General features: G+C 40.3%; 1 protein-coding gene across 3 annotated transcripts in view; it reads right to left on the bottom strand.

The window, feature by feature from the left end:
- Positions 1 to 9,953, bottom strand: part of TSNAX (translin associated factor X) — a 34,836-nt gene extending 24,883 nt beyond the window's left edge. The window contains exons 1-4 of one of the 3 annotated variants that reach the window (XM_060107799.1): positions 9,797 to 9,953; positions 9,254 to 9,358; positions 6,081 to 6,195; positions 1,118 to 1,248 (exon numbers count right to left, since the gene is read on the bottom strand). In XM_060107799.1, the coding sequence (XP_059963782.1) occupies positions 1,118 to 1,248; positions 6,081 to 6,195; positions 9,254 to 9,358; positions 9,797 to 9,812 (367 nt within the window). In that variant the 5' untranslated portion in view covers positions 9,813 to 9,953. Of the gene's footprint in view, positions 1 to 1,117; positions 1,249 to 6,080; positions 6,196 to 9,253; positions 9,359 to 9,545; positions 9,749 to 9,796 lie in introns of those variants that run through there. The other 2 variants (XM_060107787.1, XM_060107809.1) reach the window with 2 other exon arrangements.
- Positions 9,954 to 15,359: the final 5,406 nt, after the last annotated feature.

Raw genomic sequence — 15,359 nt, 5'->3', positions numbered from 1 at the left:
TTTCTCCCATTATCTCTGATCTTCTCTCCCAACCCTGCCAAATCTGTCACATGCAAGGCTGTGCTTGCATGTGGCAACATAAACTGAATTCATGAAATCTTTTTTATTATATGTGTTATTATTTTGAAAATCAAATAAATCCCTGATAGTAAATAATAAATGATGAGGATGGGAACGTACCCCCTTTCAGAATATACTATAATGACTCCTCATAGAAATGTGTTATCACTTTAGTTTATAATAACACGCCTCCAGCTTTAACTGATACACGCAGGCACCTTCTCTTACTAATATCAAGACGTTTCAACAACCACAGGTCGACATTTCTGAAAAACAAGTGCTGAAATGATAACCAGACTAAAACTGAACATATATTGACCAGGTACCAAATGAACTCATTTCCTACTACTGAACTTACCTGAGCTCAGTGGAATCAGCTATTTGATAGAAAGGAATACAGAACTTCCATTTACTTCTATAAATATGCATCAACCTTTGATTTTGTCTTTCTGCAAATTTCAGAATATGTCTGAATTATACAGTTCTCTCTCCTCACAGTGAACTCACAATAAGAAAAGGATGAAGAGGATCAGATCAAGTACCTTAAACATTTGTGCCAACTAATTTCCAAATGGTGATAATCACCAAGATCCAGTACTCCATGAAACATTTTAAATGAATATATAAAACCCAGTACTACCCTAAACTTCCCAGTATGGAGTCACACTATGAGATGTTCTGGTCCACCTGGCTAAGTGATACATTCTCTTTCATGAACTTACTATGACTGAAACTTAGAGCCACAAGTGAGGTACACCCATAGTGGGAAATGAGTTATGCCCTGTCTGAATACACCCTACTCACTCAAGAATAAAGTTCACCTATTAAGTCTGTATCCTCAGTTACTGTATTCAAATCTATCAATGACTGTCACTACACAGAAAAATAAAGCCCATTAAGGATTTTTAGATTACCTTAACATTACTATTCAGAAGTTCTAATTTTTTAAAGCCAGTAATATTTCACCAAGTATCAATTAAAATTCAGGCAATGCACCTAAATCATGTAACGAACTTTTTTTTTTTTAATGTTACCACTACAATGAACCTAGACTCACCTGTAGTAATGGCTCTGTGGAACTGATGCATGTCTTCTCCTGAGAGCTCTTGGGCTACCTGCAATATCTTTTGTCTGACACCATCCAATTTAATTTCTGATTCAGTCAGTATTTCTTCCATATCAGGAGCACTGTAATCAAGATATTGGGAACTTTTAAAACATCAGTCAGATGTTTTGATAGTGAAAAACTGAAATAATCTACATATCAATTAACATAGGGCTAAATACATATCCTATGTATCTGGAAACTTCTAACTCAAAACTACAACTACAGTTTACTAAAAATAGGTTAAAAACATGGAAAAATGCTATAATATTAAGTGAAAAGAGAAGTATAAAAAGTTGTATTTATAATATGACCATAACTACAAGAAAAATTATGTTCATAAAAATATGACATCTGGAGACGTCTACTTTTAGTCAGGATGGAGTAACATGGACAGGATTTATCATCCCACCATAAAACTAAACAACTAAAGAGAAATACACATATACAAAAAAATTGGTTTTCAGACGTTGGGCAACAGGCAGCATGGGACAGTGATCCCTGAGAGAAGGATGAAGAAAAGGACATGTGCCTTATGACTGTCCCATCTGACCCCCTGCAGTGCAATGACAGTGCAGGGATGAGAAACTTAGGTGGACCCTGGGAGTCTCCCTGAGTAGAGGGAGAGGAAGTGGGAGTTCAGGTTAGTAAAGATGGCTAAAACTTGCAAGGCAGAGTAACAAAGGAGAAAACTACACACAGAGTTTTTAGAGATCTACACAGGGGACCCACTCAAGTCTTCAGCTGAGCTCTGATCAGTGCAGACTTTTGAGGAAACTACCCAAGACTGAAAAATGAACCACCCTAAGTGAGCACGCAAAACAATATCCAGAGCTCACACAAGACCAGAAATAGTTGATTCATCACTGGCAGACTGACACTACAAAAAGTATTAAAGGAGGTTCTCTAGGCAAAAGGAAAATGATACCAAATGAAAATCTGGATCTGTACATAAAGGAATAAAGGACACCAGAAATGGGAAATATATATAAAAATATAATTTTTTAATTTAAAAAAAATCATATTGTTTAAGTAAAAATAATAATGTATTATGGGGATTATAAAAAAAATATAGAAGTAGCATATATTTCAAAGTAGCACAAAGGCCAAGCTTGTAGAGGTGAAATGGAAAAGGAAGTATACTATTATAGGGTTCATATACTATAGGCAAAGTGATATGTAAGCTGTCCTTACCTTGTACAGTATCACATTAACTGAAAAGTGTGCATATCAATACTGTGACCTCAATTTGCAAAGTAAATGTTACCACAGAACCATGCGAAGGACAGACAAGATTCTGAGATGCACAAGTTTCAATTAACACAGTATTGTGCAAAGTAAGGACAGCAGACTGTGACAAGTCATATATTATAAACCACAGAACGACCACTATAAAAATAAAACAAAAAGGTACAGCTAATAAGCCAAAAAATAAGATAAAATGGAATTATAAAAAATACTCAGTCTTCACAACGTTGTAAAGCAATGATATCCCAATTAAAAAATATGTATATTCAACCCAAAATAAGGCAAAAAAGTGGAAAATGGATCATAAATTTAATTCCTACCGTATCAATAATCACATTAAATGTAAATGGTCTAAACACCTCCATAAAAGGCAGAGACTGGATAAATGGATAAAAAAGCAAGAAAGACAAGAAATCCTCTTTAAATATAGACACAAATAGATTAAAAACAAAAGGACAAATAAAGATATACCCTGTTAACACTAATCAAAAGAAAACTAGAGTAGCTGTATTAACAAAGTAGAATTCAAAACAAAGAATATTTCCAGGGATACTATCATAAAAATAAAGGGTCAATTCATCAAGTGAACAGAACAATCCTAAACATTAATGCATCAAATAAAAGAGCTTAAATACATCAAGCAAAAACTAATAGAAGGGCAAAAAGAAATAGACAAATCCACAATTATCATCAAGAGATTTGAACCTCTCTCAATAACTGTAGAACAAGTATACAGAAAATCAGTAATAACACAGATGACTGAACAACATCATCAACCAATTTAATTGACATTTATAGGACACTACACCCCACAATAGCAGAATACATGTACTTTTCAAGTGTACAAGGTCCAGAGAGACCATATTCTGAGCCAAAACCAAGCTTCAGTAAATTTAAAAGAATTCAAATCATAAAAAGTATGCTTGGAAAATTCCTAAATATTTGGAAACAAAATAACATCTAAACAACCAATGGGTCAAAGATGAAATCAAAATGAAAATCAGAAAGCATTTTGAACTGAATGAAAATGAAAAAACAACATACCAGAATTCGTGGAATGCAGCTAAAGTGTACTTAGAGCCATAAAAGGGAAATTTATAGCACTAAATGCCTATACTAGAAAAGAAGAAATGATCTCAGTTTCTTCTTTGATCTCAGCTTCCGTCTTAAGAAACTCTTTAGAAAAGGAGCAAATGAATCCAAAGTAAGCAGAAAGAAGGAAATAACAGAAATCAATGTGTCAGAAAACCAAAACATACAGAATATGTATGAAATCAACAGTAGTCCTTTAAGATCAATAAAATTGATAAACCTCTAGCCAGACAGATCAGGAAAAAGAGAGGATACAAATTACCAACTTCAGGAATGAGAGAGAGAACATTACAACAGATTCTACAGAAATTAAAGGATAATAAAAGAACATTATGAGATGAAATGGAAAAATTCCTTAAAAGACCAAACTACCAAAGCTCACTAGCAGAGATATCTACCTACATCTATTAAAGAAAATAAAGTACAGTTAAAATATGAAATCTGCTCATTAACAGTAATTATCTTTATGTACTCTAGCTGATTTCTTTCATAAAGTATTTTTACTTTCTGTAGTTTATAATTTTTCTGAAGTTTACTATTTTCTCAGTTTACTAATCAAAATATATGTATAATATGGACACAATTATGATAAAAAAGTATAAAATATGAAATCTGCTCATTGATAGTGGCTATCCTCGTGTACTGTCACTGACTTCTTTCACTCAGTATCTTTACTTTTCTGTCATTTTGTATTTTTCTAAAGATTACTATTTTCTAAGTTTACCATAATGCATATTTATTATTTTTTGGTGGACAAATATTTACAAGATGACTGTACACAATAACATGGCTTTTTCTAAAATATTAAGTTCTCCTGTCACAGTTCTACTATTTCTTTAAACTGCTGAAAATTGAGAGCAATTGTTTTAAAACTGCAATTTCTAGTGGAAAAAAGTGTTCATGACTAACCAGATCAGTGTTGCTTCTTTCCATAATACAAGCTCAAGTGTGTACAAGCTATGTGAAAACTGGTTCAAAAAACAAGCAAAAACTAATTTTAGAGTCAAGGATAAAAAAGAAAATGTTAACAGTGCCACATTCCAATAAACCTATATATGGCAAATTTGCTTCCACTTAGTGGAATAAAAATTAAAGCATTTCAGGGGCTTCCCTGGTGGCGCAGTGGTTGAGAGTCCGCCTGCCGATGCAGGGGACACAGGTTCGTGCCCTGATCCGGGAAGATCCCACATGCCGCGGAGCGGCTGGGCCCGTGAGCCATGGTCACTGAGCCTGCGCGTCCGGAGCCTCTGCTCCACAACGGGAGAGGCCAGAACAGTGAGAGGCCCGCGTATCGCAAAAAAAAAAAAAAAAAAAAAAAAAAAAAATTAAAGCATTTCAGAATTACCTTAAAAGTTATAAGTGAATAGACTACTTCAATAATATTTTAATAATAAAAAGCTCATAAATTATATTTAGTCTTTCTTAAATACTTAAAAGACACATGGTGGGAAGCCAATCATTGCTATCCTTATAAAGGCATTTGGAATTGATAATGTAACAAGAATCTCTCTTTGGGAGTTGCAGGGTGGGTGATTTCTACTCTCATGTAGAACAGAGAAGCAAAGAAAGCTAGTCAAATGAAATATGAAGCAAACCAAGATGAGATGGATATACCCAACTGCATTCATAAAATATTCCTGAATCTTCTTTCTAATTCACTCCCTTCCTCTTAACTTAGGCTAGTTTAAGCTGGCTTCTTTTACTTGCAACAAAGAAATCTATTAAATATACAGAGCCTACCTAGAAAAATATTAAAGTCCTAGAGAACGAATGTCACAGAGCTGAAGGTAGAGGAACTTTCAAAGAATTAAGCAGTCAACACTATCACATGCTGCAAAAATGTAAGTCAGAAAAAAGCAGAAGAGTGTGTACTAGATTCAGCAATATGAAAGTAACAAGGGCAATTTCAATTCTGTGAGGCAGAACGCCAAACCGCAATGAACTGAAAAATGAATGGGAAGGTAAGTTAAACAGAATATAACATTTATCTAATATTAAAATTTCTGCACACATCATCCAAGGAAAGCTTTAATGTAACAGGTGCTAGTAAACCATTAAAAATTTAATATTTTCACAAACAGTAGCTCTATCTTGGTGAACGACCTTAACAGAACATAAATCCCTAGCTGTTGTGAAAATAAGAATTGGTCCTTATTTTTATTAAAACGTTTATTCTTTTTTTTTTTTTTTTTTTTTTCTTTTTGCGGTATGTGGGCCTCTCACTGTTGTGGCCTCTCCCGTTGCGGAGCACAGGCTCCGGACGCGCAGGCCCAGCGGCCATGGCTCACGGGCCCAGCCGCTCCGCGGCATATGGGATCCTCCCAGACCGGGGCACGAACCCGTATCCCCTGCATCGGCAGGCGGACCCTTAACCACTGCGCCACCAGGGAGGCCCTAAAACGTTTATTCTTAAAATCTACCTGCTACTAACATCCTCTGATCCTAGTGTTCAAAAAAAGTCAGCTAGTTACTGTCCACTAACTTACGATATATATTAAATACAATATATATAAAATATATAAAATACGTATAAAACTGTATCCAACTGTGACAAATTTTAAAGATATTTACTCACCTTGTAATCCTGTGGAGGAGAAAAATTGTCCTTTTACTTTCAACAGTTATATCCCGACTAAGTTTCACAAGTCTCTCGTATTTGTCATGTCTTGCATCAAGTTCCTGTTGAAATGCTAAGAACACATTATTATGAACATAAGCAGGCTTATTCTACACTTGAAGCCTATTGAAACAATACTGGAGAAACCACCTTATTTACTTTTAAAGTACTGGAAATCAAAGACTCTGCTACTAACCAAGATATTTTTTCTTTAACTAGAGGTATGCCTTAGCTGGATTTTACCACTCAGAGCCTCACAATGAGACATATATTTTGTAACAAATATCTGTTCTAATAAACATGAGATTGTTACCACAAAATTATCACATATAACTACCTACAAAAACTTTCAACTACCTCGCTAGGTTATGTAAAGTTATTTTTAATTACCTTACCATATACAATAAAAATATCTACAAAAAATAAACTGGAATTTTAAAATTAAGTTTATAACCGCTTAATAACATCAACTTTCTGAATTCTCAAGCCCTAGTTGTTGAAATACCCATAAACCACTTACTTATCTTAATAACCACTTTATTTTAGAAGCACTGTCACTCCAAAGACCTAGCAAGTTGCCTGTCCTATAGGGAGCAATCCACAGAGGAATTCTGAATACAAAGGTTTATTCAGAACCTTTAACTATTAACCAAATTAGTAGTTGACAAAGACCTAAATACATCTGGTCTTTTATTATTGAGATAATAATTAGGCTAGGATATTACCTAATATTTCAAGACAATCGAATGGATTCACTATTTATTTTGACTACATTAATGACCACTGTGAATTATATACTATAAATACAAAGTTAAGGCAATTTCTACCCTCAATGAGCTCAGTCCAGTATGAGACAGAGATGTAAACAAAGAATTAAATGTAATCATGCTATAATAAATATATAGAAAAGGTTCAGTAGAGCAGGAACTACATTTTTCTTGTTCACTATCAACACATGCCAGAACACAGATGCTCAATAAATATCTCCTGACTGAATGGATGGATGTTCAATGAATGCAATGTTTGTCACCAAGTTTGCTTGGGAGGAAAATCCGAAAGGCTTCAAAGGGAAGAAGCTACTTGAGCTGGGTCTTGAAGAAAACTACAGTACACCAGGTGGACAACGGGGGCACCAAGTTGGAAGCAATTCCAAGCTTAAAGAACTATGTGCACAAAGGCAGGTAGAGGGCTTCCCTGGTGGTGCAGTGGTTGAGAGTCCACCTGCCGATGCAGGGGACACGGGTTCGTGCCCCGGTCTGGGAAGATCCCACATGCCACGGAGTGGCTGGGCCCGTGAGCCATGGCCACTGAGCCTGCGCGTCCGGAGCCTGTGCTCCGCAACGGAAGAGGCCACAACAGTGAGAGGCCCGCGTACCACACACACAAAAAAAAGGCAGGTAGAAACATAAAACAGCAAAATATGCTTGGAAACAAGCAGCTCAGTATGGGGTGTGTGAGAACATACTGGTGGGGAATACTGGCTTGGCCAAAACGTTCGTTCGGTTAATGAATACGTTGCTCATTAAAGTTCTTGGTGAAAATGAAAAATGCGTTTTATAGTACTTACAACCGAACGAACTTTCTGGCCAACCCAATACTTGCCCCAGTGTATCGACAGTTTTTCCACTGAGTATATAGCTCTATCAACGTGCTCTCTACTCAATTACAACTAGTTGTCTTACACCCCTGAAGATCACTGTATGTGCTGTGGCAGTTCTAAAATACGTCCACAAATCACCTGATACTCCTCCCTTCAAAAAGAGGAACCTAATTCCCTTCCTCTTAAATATGAGGCAGAGTTTTAAAACTACCTCATTTGTAACAAAAAGAACTGTAGCAAAAGTGACAGTGTATGATGTCCAAGATTAGGACATATGAGAATTGTGCTCTCTTTCTCTTCCTCGGTCTGGGGGAAGCCAGGTGCCACAACACGAGGACACTCAAGCAGTACTATGGAGGGGTCCACCTGGAGAGGAACCCAGAGCTGGCTGTTGGCAGAAGGCCTACCTTGCTGATAGCTGTGGATCCTCCAACCCAATTCAAGCCTTCAGATGGCTGCAAGTTAGAACCAACAGCTAACTAAGCCCCCTCTCGGATTCCTGAACTACAGAAACTGTAAAGAACAGGGTGCTGGAGTAATTCCCTGGTGGTCCAGTGGTTAGGACTCTGCGCTTCCATGGCAGGGGGGCATGGGTTCAATCCCTGGTCAGGGAAATAAGATCCCGCATGCCATGCGGCATGGCTAAAAAAAAAATAGGATGCTGGGCAGAAGAGTTAGGTGAATTTTGTTTTATGTTGTGTTTTGCAATGAGGAACAGCTTGCCCAAGTTAATATACTGAGGAAAGGGGAGCTGTGAATACGTGTACATGTACGATTTACATGTACATGGATTCCCACTCTCTGCAAAGTGCGACAGTCAAAACAAAAATACAGGCCCTGTCTTCAAAAGTCTAGCTGGGAAAACAAAACCAATACACGTTAAAAATTGAAAAATTAGGGCTTCCCTGGTGGCGCATTGGTTGAGAGTCCGCCTGCCGATGCAGGGGATACGGGTTCGTGCCCTGGTCCGGGAAGATCCCACATGCCCGGAGCGGCTGGGCCCGTGAGCCATGGCCGCTGAGCCTGCGCGTCCGGAGCCTGTGCTCCGCAACGGGAGAGGCCACAACAGTAAGAGGCCCGCGTACCGCAAAAAAAAAAAAAAAAAAAAAAAATTGAAAAATTAAATATATGTATATATACAGCTGATATATATATACACACACACACATAGCTGATACATATACACATATACACTTTAACCATACACCTAATGAAAATACACATATATACCTGATACACACACACACACACCTGGGGGGGTCGTGAGTATATATATTTATCAGGTCCACAGTAATTTTTAGTTACGTGGCACGTCTGATGTTAAATAACTAATGTTTACCTGTGAAACTGTAATGGGAAAAAGAGTCAAGACGCCTGTAATCTCAACTCTGAGGGTAGACCCAGCACTATGGCAAAACCCCCGGGAAAATTCTCAGAGGCTGTTTTCACGTGCATAACATGGCTAATCGATCCTTCTTACAAACTCTTTAGTTCTCTTCCCTTCGCCAGCTTACATGACAAGAGAACTTACATTTGAAGGCCAACATCACAGGTGAAGAGGAATTAACATCCTTCCCTTCTCTTCTCTGGTTATGTGGGAAATTGTCATGCTTCCTTTTCCTGAACCCTCCTGATCCTTACGTAGAGAAGGAGAAAAAGGTTGGACAAGGCTCTTCAATCGCCAAGGAGCTGACAAAACATGACACAGGCAAACCCCTTCCTTCCTTTAAAACCAGGCATCCCCAAGGCCCTCGCCACAGAGGCGTCCTCAGCAGACAACAGAAAAGCAACCCTGCCTTCTCCCCCCGAAACCTTACGCTCACCCAGATCTCCGCCAACGAGTACGTTGATCTGGCACAAGGTGGGGCAATTACCGAATTAAGATAAAAACGGCTCGAGGATTAAAAACAGAGAGGCGCAAACAGGGCCAATGTGGCCGGGAAATCACCAGGGCCGCCGCCCCTCCCGGAGCCTGCGCGGGGAGAGGGCACCTTTAAGGGGTGGGAAGTGGTAAACGCGACCAAAAGGCTGGATGAGATAAATAAATAACGCCCAAAGCCGTTGAGGACGCCACCTTCTTTGCTGCTCATGTCGTCACGGCCTACGGCGAGAAGAAACGACAATCAGCGCCTCGGGGCGTGCACGATGCGTACAGCGGCGGCCGAAGAGCCCGAAGCGGTAACCTGCGCAGCCGGCCGACGTCGACGCCCCGGCCGGAAGCGCACGCCCGCAGCCACTCAAGCTTCTCCCTTTTCCCTCGTACACTTCCGGCCGCGTCCCAGCCCCGCCTCTGCTGGCTCCGCCCCGCGCGTGGCCCGGGGGACCTCGCGCCCTCGAGCCGTTGTCACGCCTGCCTTCTGCTGTGCCTGAAGACAGAAGCGACTTTACACGCTTCTCTGCATGAGCCGTCCATTAAAAGAGACGATGCATCCCCCTGAGGGTGAGAGCAGTGTGAAGGCGGGAAAGCGACGAAAGATGTTCGTGATTTATTTTTTTTTCCTCAAGGCACCTTTGGAGCACCCTCGCGTTCCCTCGGCGTGGCCCCCGCCTCCCGCGCGGTGCATAGTGGGGGTTGTAGTTTGCCGCTGGAGCCGGCCCTGCGGCGCCCGGGGCCGGCAGGTGAGGAAGGGACCAGCCCAGCGTGTCCTGTGGGATGGTCTTCTTGGGCTCGAGGCGGAACCTTACAGAGTTAGGAGTCTTTAATTTTCCATTCCTGGCGGTGACGCCAGAAGCTTAGGTGATGGAAATGTGCAAATCAGTCAGTGGAAGGCGTTGCTGGTACTTTCTCCGCTGTGTCCCATCCCCACCTCCCCGCCCCGCCCTGTCCCACCCCCACCTCCCCACCCCGCCCCGCCCTGTCCCACTTTCCCTCCCTCCTCCTCCGTCCTCCGCTGGGCTCCTCTCCCGCCTCCCCGTAGCCAGACTGCCTGCCTTCATGGTGGTCTCCGCCGCTGAGTGGTTGTGTGACCTTGAGAAAATAATTCACCCCTAGCTCAATTTCTTCATCTGTAAAATTGAGGTAAAGTAGGACCCGCCTCGTAAGATTATTGGACCACCAAATGAGTTACCACTAAGGCGCACAGAAGAGCCTTTGGTATAGTAAAGGCTCAGTTAAATACTAGCTATGATACCCTTCTCCCACCGTCGCTTTCCAAAAAGAACATGCTCAAGATGGACAGCTAAGTGGCGCGCCAGCATCCTCTAGATAAAAACTCAGGCGGAGGCTTCGTTAGTCGGGTGGCCTAGGGCTGGTTGGGAAAACACAAATACTATATCTTATTACGTTTTCCCTAAATAGCCTCCATATTGTAGGCACTTGTACACGCAATCTTTCCTCCTTGTAAATTTAGGAACAAAGGCACAGTAAATGAAACAACTTGGCTAGAATATGGCAGTGGTTTCAAGCCCCTGACAGGCCTTTGTCATAGGAAGGTAGTTTGCTCTAGGTAATCTTTAGGGTCTCTTCCAACTCTGGAGCAAGAAGCTTGCAAAACACCACCCATTATATCTATGCAGCTCTTTGAATACATGTATCGATTAGCCAGATTCCTTGTGGATAAATCAGGCTCCTGAGGACCTGGGCTGAATTCTTGTTTTGCTGATGTTGGGCTTAAAATTCTGAGTTTGTGGGACGTCTGACCCTGCTCACCCCTTATCCACCAGTGGTCTTCTACTCTTTGATTAGAGGTGACTTGACCATGGGGAGGAAAAAAAAAAAACAGACAACTTTCATATAACTGTAATCATTGTAATGTGACTCCTTCTACATTCAAGGAAACCAGTAAGTTATGAACATTCTTAGAGTTAATGCTTACTTTAACTGTAGTCCGGGGAAAGGGTATTTTCCCTCACTCTACTGGTATAGCAGCTCTCAAGACCTCAACTTTCCAAAACCTGGATCCGTCATTATTTTCCTTCAGTAACCACCACTCCTGTTCAACTGTTCAGCTACGGCTGTGTTTCCTGAACTGCTTTTTACTGCTTTCCCATAAGTCTAAGGTCTAGAACACTAAGTTTCATAACATGTAATGACTCCGCAAAGTATCAATACTTAATGGAGGTGAGGCCCACGAATACTTTCCCAGCACTCATTTGCATATGCAGTTACCCAGGTGTCCCAACGGTAGCTACTGCTTTGTCAGGAAATGCCTTTCAACCTGTGTGGCAACCTGCAGAATGCATCTCCACCCTGTCTCCTTGTTGTATTGCTTCAAATGCATACACGTAAGTTTTGGTATTTGGTGGAACATATTTTCTTTTGTTTTTAAGGGAAAGCTACCACCCTAAGGTGGGGAGAGGAAGGTAAAGGTTTTCAGTGAGATTCCACTTCTGGGATGGTGTTTTTTCCTCCTCATGTTACATTCTGATTGCCCACATTTGACTCTGACTAAAGCTCTACGCCTTCCAACAGCACCTGTGTTTATTCAGTCTATAAATCCTTACATTTGTCACCTTTAGAGAAAAAAATCACATACTGAAATTGGTTTTGGTTATTTTAAAAAGCACATAATCAAGTAAGAGAAGAAATATAGGCCCTCAAGAGATTTTATGCTTCAGCATTTACTTTATTATGTACTTATTACATAAACTGGGGGCAGGGTGTCAGGGAGCTGGGCGGGCCCAAGGAATCATTAGAAATTGCCAGAACCCTGAGTGCCCATTTCTAAAATGATAACCATAATATTTAAAAGATACCTGTAGGGTTGGAAGTGGTATTGTGAAGTGTACACATACCACTTCACAGATGTATTTTTTAAGCAATGCTAGGACGTAGTAGGAGAAAATTGATGTTCCAGATCTTTACTGGAGAAGGAAGCTGGTATTTGAGGAAGTAAAAAGGGATGGGCCAAACCACAATGAGATACCACTTCACATCCCACTAGGATGGCCATAATCAAAAATAACAGAAAATAACAAGTGTTAGTGGGGATACGGAGAAATTGGAACGCTCATATGTTTCTGGTAGGAATGTAAAATGGTGCAGCAGTCACTGTAGAGGGTGGTTTGGCAGTCCCAAAAAGTTAAACATGGAATTGCCATATGACCCAATAATTCTATTTCTAGATGTATACCTTGTACACAGATGTTCATAGCAGCACCATTCACAATAACCAGAAGGTGGAAACCACCCAAATGCCATCAGCAGATGACTGGATAAACAAAACATGGTATATCCATGCAATGAAATATTATTTGGCAACAAAAAGAAAAGAAATACTATCCATGCTACAATATGGATACATTATACTAAGTGAGAGATGTCACTCACAAAAGACCACATATATGATTCCATTTATTTGTAATGTTTAGACTAGACAAATCCATAGAGACAGAAAGTTTCATTACTTAGGGCTGAGAGCAATGGGGCACAGGGGATAGAAGGGTGATAGCTCAAGGGTATTGCATTTCTTTTTGAGGTGATGAAAATGTTCTAAAATTGACTGATGATGGTTGCACATATCTGTGAACGTGGTAAAAACTATTGAATTGGATGAACTGTAAATAGGTGAATTATATCTCAATAAAGCTGTTAAAAAATTTTAAAGTGTGATGGGAAACAATCTTTTCAAATCCAGTAAATATATACATGTAGGTATATAGACATACTTCAATGTTATTAGGGAAAAGCATTAAGCAAAATACCTTAATTTTTAATAATCTGTAATAAAATATAAAGTATTTTTCCTTTACAGATTATATAATCTTCAACAAATATTTCTGTGAACAGTTTATGCCTGGCAGTTTGATTTGTGCCATTAAGGACACAACTATTTTCTTATTTATTCAACAAATATTTATTGAGTACCTACCATGTTATAGGTGCTGTTCTAAGCATTGGTGATCCCTAATCTTTTTTTTTTTTTTTTCTTTTTTTTCTTTTTGTGGTATGTGGGCCTCTCACTGTTGTGGCCTCTCCCGTTGCGGAGCACAGGCTCCGGATGCACAGGCCCAGCAGCCATGGCTCACGGGCCCAGCCGCTCCGCGACATATGGGATCCTCCCAGACCGGGGCACGAACCCGTATCCCCTGCATCGGCAGGCGGACTCTCAACCACTGCGCCACCAGGGAGGCCCCTGTGATCCCTAATCTTATGAAGTTTATTTCCTAGTGAGAGGAGACAGATGAAGAACAAAATAAATAAGTAAAGTATTTGGCATTAGAAAGTAATCATTGCTATAAAGAAAAATAAAGTGAAGGAAAGAAAAAGAGATGAGGGCCTCCCTGGTGGCGCAAGTGGTTGAGAGTCCGCCTGCCGATGCAGGGGATACGGGTTCGTGCCCCGGTCTGGGAGGATCCCATATGCCGCGGAGCGGCTGGGCCCGTGAGCCATGGCCGCTGAGCCTGCGCATCCGGAGCCTGCGCGTCCGGAGCCTGTGCTCCGCGACGGGGGAGGCCACAACAGTGAGAGGCCCGCATACCGCAAAAAAAAAAAAAAAAAAAAAAAGAAAAAGAGATGAAGGGTGAGGTTTCCTGTGGTGAGGGTAAGAGTTGCAATTGAGAGAGGATGGTCAGAAAAGGCCTTGCTGGGAAGCAGACATGTGGCCGCAGACATGTGGCCACAGTTCTGAAGGAGGAACAAGTGGGCCATGCAAATATCTGGGGTATTTGCCCTGCCCTGTGTGCCAGTAATTTTCCCCGTTCTCTCCTACATATATTTTTTATTTGTTTGTTTTCTTCTGCATCATTCTCGTCACTATACAAACTTGGTGTCATATAGCGTCTGGCACATCATGGATGTTCAATATTTGTTGAATGATTGAGAAAATGATATGCAAATACATTATCCCCATCTGTAGATCACCTTTTATTTTTGTTATAGTACCTGGTTGAAAGGAAGTTTTAAATATTTTTTTAAAGATTCGTAAGCTCATGTAGCTTCTTTTTCATCTTTTTTTTTTTTTTTTTAATTTAGACTGCTCTCGGTTTTAGTTGCGGCACGCAAGCTCTGAGTTGCGGCACGAGGACTCCTAGTTGTGGCATGCGGACTTCTTAGTTGCAGCATGCATGCGGGATCTAGTTCCCTGACCAGGGATCGAACCGAGGCCCCCTGCATTGGGAGCGCAGAGTCTTACCTGCTGGAGCACCAGGGGAGTCCCCTAAATTTTTAGTATAGTCAAATTTATGAAGTTTTTCCTTCAGATTTGTGTATTTGATGCCTTGTTTAATAAAGCCTTTCCTACATTAGGTTATAAAAATATCACCATATACTTTCTTGTAAAAGTATAAAACTTGCATTTTCCATTTAGGTTTTTAATCTACCTGGAATCAATGTGTATATTAATAAATGATTATCTCACAACCATGTATTGACTCTTTTATCATTCCTCCACTGATTTAGAACACCACAGTGGTCATATATCAAGATTCCATATATGCCTGGGTCTGTCTCTCGGTTTCTTGTTCTGTTCCACTGGTCTATTTGTTTATATACCGATAGCACGTTCTCTTCATCACTATAGCTTTGTATTATGGCTGGATCTCAGGAAGGCCAAGTTCCCCTAGCCTCCTCTCCCTACAATATTCTTCACAGTTTTTGCAAGTGGCCTTTACTCTTTCATATCAGTTTTAACAGTTTTTAAAATTGAGGTGTAATTCATATACTATAAAATTCACCCTTTTAAAGTGTGAAATTCAGT

Source organism: Mesoplodon densirostris, chromosome 1, assembly GCF_025265405.1.
Source record: "Mesoplodon densirostris isolate mMesDen1 chromosome 1, mMesDen1 primary haplotype, whole genome shotgun sequence".
Lineage (NCBI taxonomy): Eukaryota > Metazoa > Chordata > Mammalia > Artiodactyla > Ziphiidae > Mesoplodon > Mesoplodon densirostris.
Note: the sequence above shows the minus strand (reverse complement) of the source record. Positions and strands in the feature narration are given on the sequence as shown.